Source organism: Lepidothrix coronata, unplaced genomic scaffold (assembly GCF_001604755.1).
Source record: "Lepidothrix coronata isolate B3197 unplaced genomic scaffold, Lepidothrix_coronata-1.0 Scaffold38, whole genome shotgun sequence".
In the NCBI taxonomy this organism is placed as follows: Eukaryota; Metazoa; Chordata; class Aves; order Passeriformes; family Pipridae; genus Lepidothrix; species Lepidothrix coronata.
The window spans coordinates 2,592,557-2,601,138 of record NW_016690218.1 but is presented as its reverse complement, the minus strand read 5'-3'; the positions used below and the strand labels follow the sequence as shown (position 1 = coordinate 2,601,138).

Genomic DNA, 8,582 nt, shown 5'->3' with positions numbered 1-8,582 from the left:
TAATTTTCCTTCTCTATCAAAGGAAAGTCACTGCCAAAACCTTAGAGAAGTACAAGTTCTGATAGTTTAGACTATTTGGTAAAGACCCTGCTCATTCTTACTTAGTGCAGGCTAAACTTCCAGATCTATTCTCATCCAGGCTTTGAATTATCAAGTTTACTTTTTGTGATGGCTGTTCAGAAAGGAAGAGATGATATTTTGGCTGTTGAGCACTTTTAAATGTGAAAACCAAAGGATGAGGTGTCTCCCATATAGGCTGCATCTGCCTTTAAACCTCAAGAAGATCTTGCCCAGAGTTGTCCGAGTTAAGATCTGTGTTTGTCAGACTCTCAACCAAGAGATTTTACAAGAGTCTGGTATTTCAGTCTGCCTTGGTGAAACAGCCAGAAAGTAAAGGAAATTCTTTGTAGACTCTGCTTATTGGCATAGAGGTCCTCTGGGGGGAGTTTCTCCTTGAATTTCCACGCTTCTTACTACAGGGGAAATATGACTCAAAGATATGTTATATTACTGAAGGGTGTATGCTCTTAATCTAGATGCCTGATCAGCTTCTTGACTGAGGCTTCCTGAGATACTGTGGTCATGTTGAATTGTTCATTTACTCTTTCTGTGCTGCTTTCTGCCTGCCCAGCCCCTGCCTTGTGTATGGAATAGAAATGCTAGTATTTCTTGGGAATAGTGGGACAGCTGCCCTCTGAGCCAGACTTGCTACTAATTTAAATCAACACGATTTTTCTGAGGTTAGTAACACCAATGTCAAATACTCTGGGGTTCTCTTGGAGCATAGGTCTGAGATGCCCAAGACTTACTTTACCTCTGAGTTGCATGAATCTGTCTATAAAAGCCTTGTAGAGCATGGGGTGTGTGCTGGGGTTGTTCAGATGCTCGGATAGGCACCTCTCTATGGGTTATCAGTTATATTTGGCCTCTGTGCTGAGATGAGACAGGTTAAACTATCAGTTTGTCTATTTGTGACTTGTCTCATGCTTTATGGGTTCCTTCCAACTTAAGATACTCTGTGAAAACTGCTGTGAAGGGTAGCTGCTAAATCCCTGGCATGACTGGAGGAGAGAGGATCCATAATTGTAGATTAACCCATCTCAAAATGCCTCTTAATATCTTCTGACCCCAGTCTCTTTCCTGGCAAGCACCTTTGCGGTGTGTGGCAATACCTGTGGATGCACTACAGCACCAGAGGATGCACAGTTCCCAGAGAAGAGGGTCTCAGCACCTTGAAGGAGGCTGTAAGAGGAGTTCCCATTTTGCGGGGTGACATGAATGTGCTGTTGCAGAGGAGGGACATCCTTGTTGCTTCATAACCTGTCACAGCAGAATAGCAAGGTGACTTTCCTGTTTGAAAACTCTGACACAATGATTTTTCCATTGCAGTACAAGCAGCCAGAGGCAAGGCTGCAGGGAAAGTTTTATGTTCAGTTCTTCCCGTCTAGGTAATGAAACAGTAAAAGCACCATGGGTTTTGAAATTGTTCTGCAATTTCATATCTTCCCCCTTTCATGAACTGTGAAAAGGTCCATGGGACAGATGTCATTCATGTGGCTGCTTCTGGGGGTCAGCTATGAAAAGCAAGGGGCAGCCTGGAGGAAGCTGCAGGTTGCCTGTGTTCCTGCTAGTGCTGTCTGAGCAGTGATGGATTCGGGCCTGAGGGTGGACCTTGAGGGCTGCTTTAGAGTTAACTTGCCCTGAGACTTTCTCCCATTTGGATCCCAGCTTCTCACCTGTAAGCTTTGAGCCTTTTCCTATGGGAGAGAGAAGACTGTATAGGGACTTCTGCTTTGCTGGCCTCTGGCTTGCTGGCAGCTGCAGCTGGTTCATGCTTCTTCAACCTGCAATCATCCAGTGTCATTCTGTGGGGTCTGATGTGTAATACCAGCTACACTCTGTTCACAAAAAGAAGGAACAGTGGATCTGGTAATTCTAACAAGGGGATTTGTGTTGGGCTATGGCAGTCAGGGGATCATCTGGGTCTGTAAATCTCTGCCTTGCTAACGGGCTGCAGGAAGCCCATGGCTGAGCAGAAAGGTAACTGCCCTGTTAAAGTAACACTGGGTTCTGAAAATAATTACAGAAAGTAAAGGTGTAATGTTTATAGAGCTGTGGTCTCTTCCTCTCTCTGCGTGGCAGGAGATGGTGTGGAAAAACACTGTCCAGGCAGCCTGTGCCCTGGAGCTGTGGTGTGCAGGCTCAGTGTATGTTGGCTCCATCCCAGGCAGGGTGAAGAGGTGTGTGGGACTGGGAAACAGTGCCTGCCTTCAGGCCTTTCCTGTCTCTCTGGTGACTAGAGCCAGAGATGAAATGTGGGACTAGACAGAGAGGCCTCAAGCAAGAGCCTCTGGGGATGTCTAAGGTGAAAGGAGCTCCTGTTTGGAGGGAGGCTGGCAAGAGACCTTAAAGGCAGCTTGTCCAGAGGACAGGTCTCTGGATGGCAAAGCAACAGGCATTTATTAAACATGGAGGAGAGAAAGGAATGTAGCCTATGCTTGAGAAAACACTGTCCTTTTGAGGAGAAACTGCACCCCTAGTACCTGGATGTGACCACAGGCTCTTTGCCTTTTCCCCATGCTGCTTCCTAATATGTAAGCACTCAGTTGAATATTAAGTTTTCTTTCAAATAATCCCGGAGTGGGTGATAACTGTGGTGGTAGATCAGAAAAAGCCTGCTTTGGTTTTTTTTTTTTTTTAATGACTTTGGTCTTGAGGAAACACTTGCTTGCAACTGGAGGGTGTTTGTGTTCATATATTTGATCTGTCTTAGAGGTAAGGTGATGGGAGGGATCATCATATCCCAGCTGAGGGGTTTATTGGTTCTAATACACAATCCCTATGCAGTACAAAAACTAAAGAATAAAGTTTGAATATTGAACTTAATTCTTATTTTTTTTCTTTTCTTTTTTTTTTTTACAGGGGACTGTTGGCTCTTGGCTGCCATTGCTTCTCTCACCCTAAATGAAGAAATTTTGGCCCGTGTTGTTCCCAAAGACCAAAGCTTCCAGGATAAATATGCGGGAATTTTCCATTTCCAGGTGTGTGGAAAACAGCCTTCTCCCCCCAGTACTGTTGGCCAGGAGCTGGTGACTGGTTGTGTCTCTGTGGGGGGGGTTTCCTGGAATAGTTTTGGAGGATGTCAAAGGGCCAAACAGAAAAAGGGAGACAGCTAAGGAGGGTGATGGTGGTGGAAGGAACAAGACCATTAACCAAAGAGCTGGGAGCAGACGCAGCCTTTGTGGTCCTCCCTCCATCAGCAGAGCCAGCTGGGTACATGCATCCCTGAACAGGGTGGATGAAGGGAGATTGCTTTTCCTCTAGGAAATTGGTGCTAGCAGATAAAGCTCCTGGTGACCGGAGTGCACAGTGTGATCCCTGTATGGTGACAAGGTGTCTGTACTCTCTTTTCAGTTCTGGCAGTACGGGGAGTGGGTGGATGTGGTGGTGGACGACAGACTGCCCACCAAGAACGGGGAGCTGCTCTTCGTGCACTCGGCGGAGGGCAGCGAGTTCTGGAGCGCGCTGCTGGAGAAGGCCTATGCCAAGTGAGTCAAGGCCAGGCTTTCACCCCACTCAAATTGCTGCTTCCCCACAGCATCCTCAATTGTATGAATACTACGCATTTAAAGTGTCAGCCTAATTATTAGCCTTTACAGCTTCTGGAGTATCCCACAAAGGCTGCTTTAATGAAGCTTTGTTGATAGGTGCCTAAGACAAGTAGCCAAAGTATTGGCTATATTGCTAGCCAAAAAAAGCAGCTCTTGCATCGCGTCGTGAGGCTGTTCCTAAAGTGGTCTCCTGTCACCAGGGCTTGGGAAACTCCGTTTCTTGTGTTCTGTGCACCTGTAAGAGCTTGCAGCTGCAGTGCTTCAGTGTGCAAAGCGTATCAGTCTGCATGCTCAGGTCCGTGTTAGAGGCAAAGACGCTCATATCTGAATCTCAATTTTTGGGTTGGGCAGAGAGGAATTCTTCCCTCTGACATTACAATTTTGAATTTACTTAAGAAATTTAGATCAGCTGAGAATCAGACCCATAATTGTTAAGGGGATACAAAGACTGTGGAACTCGAAAGGCAAAATGCTGGGTCTTGATTCTTTTTTTTTTTTTTTTTTTCAAATAGCGTTCATGAATTTTGTCATTGATATGACTGAACCTGCAACCTGTATCCATGATTGTATAGGATTTTATGCTGGGCTTTCCAAATACAAGATGCAAAGCTGAAGGGAGGGCACATTTGTAATTCGTAGCTGCTGTAGTGCTGTTGAAAGCAGAAATGCCATCACAGTTGGCACACTGAGTGCATCCACTGAAGAGAAGAGGAGAGCAGGGAAACCTGGTGGCTGTGTGTGTGAGAAGAGGAAGGCAAGCAGCATGATGGTTGTGTGTTCCTCGTTTTGTGCAGGCTGAATGGATCGTATGAGGCTCTTTCTGGTGGCACCACCACCGAAGGTTTCGAGGACTTCACCGGTGGAATTGCAGAATGGTATGAGCTGCGGACGGCACCTCCCAACCTCTTCAAAATCATTCAGAAGGCCCTTCAGAAAGGCTCTCTCCTTGGCTGCTCCATTGATGTGAGTTAGCAGGCTTATTGCTGGGCACTCAGCTCTTGCTGTGCGCACAGGCAGCTGGGGGGTGGACCATCCACAGGAACTGCACACAGGATGCCGCTCCCCTCTACTGTGGTTCTCTGCTCTACTTGTGCCTAGAGAGTTTGACCCACAAACGTGACTCAGGCACATGCTTTCGTGGGGTTAGATTGAAACATAGACTTTATTAGTAAAAACCCTTTGTTTCTTCCTTGAGACTTAGAGCTTTTGCTGTTTTGTAAGTTCATGGTAATGAATCATACAGGGAACTCATTAGGGGTCCTGAGGTACATCTCTGTTCCTAAGAAAGCTGGTAGCTTGGCAGCAGGATGGTATGGGGTGAGTAGATTTGGACAGAAAGCTGCTGCTAATGGCTCCTGCAGATTCTCAAATGCAACCTCCACCCTTGCTGCAGCCTTTTTGACACACAAGTTGCACCTAATATGTTCCCAAAAAATCTGGACAGATCTGAATGTTCCCAGAAAATCTGAAGCAGAGAGGCTCAGACTGTTGCCAGGTCTTTAAGAGGATTTATGAGAAAACACATTGTCAAAAGCTGGACATGCATGAGAAGGAAAAGAGGAGCTTTGGCCCTGCCTGCAAGGATTCAGCATCGCTTTTAGCCTTACTGAAATGAATCTGGGTATTGTTATTGTGTTAATCACCCTCCTCCCAAATGAGATTGCATCTTAGTTATGTCTAAAGGAAAGGTAAATTGTTTACAAGAACTCCATTCATAATATAAATGTAAATGTTTCCTCCCATTTTTCAAGTTAAATCAGAGTCCCAGGAGAGGGAAGCTTCACAGCAGGAAAAGTACTTGGTTGATATCAGTGTTTGACTTCATGGTACTTTCGAGGCCTGTTTTACTTGTTTTCATTCAGATAAGAATCTGACATCTGGAGTTTTGTCCCACAGTACAAATGTCTTGTTGAAGGTGAAGGAGAGTAAATATATTGTGTTGCTGATATGTACTGGCAATTTCTGTAGTGTAAATTTTTTGTTACTGAGTTTAGGCTTTGGAAAAAATCTTGTAAAATCATCTGTGAGAGAAATAGGGACACAGAGATTAAGCATTACATGGAGAACGTATTGCAGGGCAGTAATAGGGCGTGAATTGACAGTAGGAATCCTGCCTGCTCAATCCCATCCTCTCTCTTTTCTTAAGGTTCCAATATGCTTGTTTAGAGATCACACACTTTCTGAAATGGTGGGAAGACAGTGATAGCCATGTGTTTCATAGGTGGTTAAACATTCGCTGCCTAGCAAGAAGTGACTTTTCTCTGCAGTGTTTAAAGGCCAGACAGCCCAAGTATTCTAATGGCTATGAAAAAGTGAGAGGGTGATGTGCCTTCAGCTTCCAATGGCATCTAAAATTCAGCCTTGCTGCCCTGCATGGCAGGTTCCAGGGTGGCAGTGCTAGGGAAAACAAAGACAACCTCACACCCTGCTGTGGAGCTGAAGGGAGTGTTTTAACCCTGAAGGAAAGCACTGGGGGTTGCTGGACCTGGGTGTGATCCCTGGTGATGCCTAGATAGCCTCAGGCCAGTCACTCCCTGTTTTCTTCCCCATTACTTTGAGAACACGGAGTTTATTGTGTGTATCCCCACTGGAAATGCACAAGAGGGGATGCACCACACCAAGTGTTTTGGAGCCAAGAGGGAGCTCCCCTGTGGTGCAGAGCTTCTGGTGTGCACCCTTTGCCATGAACATGGCATCTGGAGCTCCAGCACCACCATCTGTGCTCCTGTTCCCTCTCCCCACTCTTGTTGCCTCTGTGCAGCAGCTAAACCACCCCCGCAGCCTGCCAGTGAGATTAAAGCTCCATTGGAGGGGGAAGTTTTCCTTTGCTGGATCCCCTGCACATGGGAAGCCACGCTCACAGATGTTCTTTGCTCCTCCAGATCACCAGTGCGGCAGAGACAGAGGCAGTCACTTCCCAGAAGCTGGTGAAGGGACACGCGTACTCGGTCACGGGGGCAGAGGAGGTAGGTGTGCCACCCCAAAGGGGTTTTGTGTGTGACAGCCACAAATCCATCTTCAACACTGCAAATTCTTGAGTGTCACCCATTTTACTGAATCAGGTTTTGAGTCTCCTCTTTCTGAAGGAATGCTGAATGAGTTGGTGTGTTTTGGACAAACAGAAATTTGTCTTCTTGGTGGTATGACTGAAAAAAACCCTATTTTTCCATAAACATTGCTTTTTCCCAGTGAGCAGGGCAGTGGGCAGCTCTGTGCAGAGGGCACACTACCCTCTGCTGGTGACCAGGCCCTTCAACTCGGTTCTGTGTAATAGGCAGCACTGTAACTTAAATGCACAAGATGAGAGATGTGCACAAAGCAAACAAAATATCTATTATTGTCTTTTAACTGCCTGCCAAACCACTTTTCAGCAGGGCATGTTATTTGAATGCAAGGTGCCTACTGAAGAGTGGGTGATTGCTGAGGGTAAGACAAGTGAAAACAAAGGAAGAGATTGTGGTGTCCTTATACATGTCTAGGGAGTTTTAGGGTTACTTCACCAATAATTGGTTCTGAAATAATTTCTGAAACTTGAGTGAGGTGTAGAGAGCTGCTGAGGTGGACGCTGCTAACAGGCAGGTTTGTGGGTGTTCATTTGGTCCTCTTCTCACAGCAAAAGCAGCGAAGAGGGAGTTTGTTGTCTTCAATTCACAAATAGGCATGACTTAGCCAGGCTTTTCCATCGGAGATCTGTGAGGACTTTGTAAGGATAGTTCATCTTGAGGTGTCTGTCATCTCTGGACTCTGTGTTGCTGCTGCTCTGCAGTTTTCTTGGCTTCCAGCTCTAGAGGTGCACCAGCTCCTTCCTCACATGGGTACTGTGTGTTCCCCGGAAAGAGTGGGTGTTTCCACTGAAATTTGAACAGCTATGCTTGGCCTGGCCTCAGTGTGTGCAGAAGCAGCAGATGACAAGCCACAGCCTTGGCACAGTGTGAGGAGGGGCCAATGCTGCTGCACTGCAGGGCATTAGTGTGGTCAGAGGGGTTGTGGCCAGTCTGAGTATCCCATCTCTTGTAACAGGCTCATCTAACATATAAGGAGGGGAGAAAAAGGCATTTGAATGTAAAAAGACGGTTTATACATAAATGATGACTTAGAGAAATATCTCTTTGTACCTGCTTTTTGGCAGTCCTCTAGCAGTTTTACATTCCCTTTGCTTGAAATCTTATCAGAGATAATTTTTTAGTGGCACAAAACAGACATTTTTTCTTATCATGAACTTTGGTTTGTGCATGTTATAAAACTTCTCTGGACAAGCTTGGGTGCATGAAGCATATTCAGAATCAGTTTGACTTGTGTCTTTTGGACCAGATGTGTGCATGTTTGTGTGTATACTTGGTCATGCGGAACACCAAGATACTTGCTCTGTCATGTTTTTTAATTACTGTAGAAGATGTGGGAGGGAGCACAGTACTGTGTCCCTGAGTAACTCTCCATATACTTCTGATCACATCAGGTGAACTTCCGAGGAACAGTGCAGAAGCTGATCAGAATCCGAAATCCCTGGGGCGAAGTGGAGTGGACTGGGAAATGGAACGACAAGTGAGTTGATGGCTTACACACTGCCAGTAGGCTTTTACTGCAGGGGTCCAGTCATGTTTCTGCTGTTGTCTGTCTTTTCCCTATCTCAAACTCCTCTGTAAGTCACACCTGGATGTGATGTTCACTCTAAACTGTTTCAGAGAGAAGCATCCCATCACTGTTGTCTCCCTTGTGGGTGTCACAATATGTGGTGCCTTTCATGCAAACACCTGCCTTTACATAAGATGCAGTGATTTGGTTGGTGATTCCTAGAAACCTCACTATAGTTTCTGCTTATTTAAAAGCCTGTATTCAGTCATGACTTTCTGAAAACTTACTTTCTAAAAGGGCTTTAAAAATCCGTTTCTGTTGTTAGCAATGAAAACTGGAGTTTACTCACTTGTGTGGCTGGGCAGTTTTTATTCTGAGACTTTCTTTTTCTAATACAAA

The 8,582-nt window shown here is 45.6% G+C and overlaps 1 protein-coding gene across 2 annotated transcripts in view; it reads left to right on the top strand.

Moving 5' to 3' along the window:
* The window catches only part of CAPN2 (calpain 2), a 26,228-nt gene that overhangs the window by 5,134 nt on the left and 12,512 nt on the right, over window positions 1–8,582 (top strand). For both annotated transcript variants that reach the window (XM_017812786.1, XM_017812787.1), the window contains 5 exons: window positions 2,923–3,041; window positions 3,415–3,548; window positions 4,406–4,574; window positions 6,494–6,577; window positions 8,068–8,153. In XM_017812786.1, coding sequence (XP_017668275.1) covers window positions 2,923–3,041; window positions 3,415–3,548; window positions 4,406–4,574; window positions 6,494–6,577; window positions 8,068–8,153 — 592 coding nt within the window. The remainder of the gene's footprint in view (window positions 1–2,922; window positions 3,042–3,414; window positions 3,549–4,405; window positions 4,575–6,493; window positions 6,578–8,067; window positions 8,154–8,582) is intronic.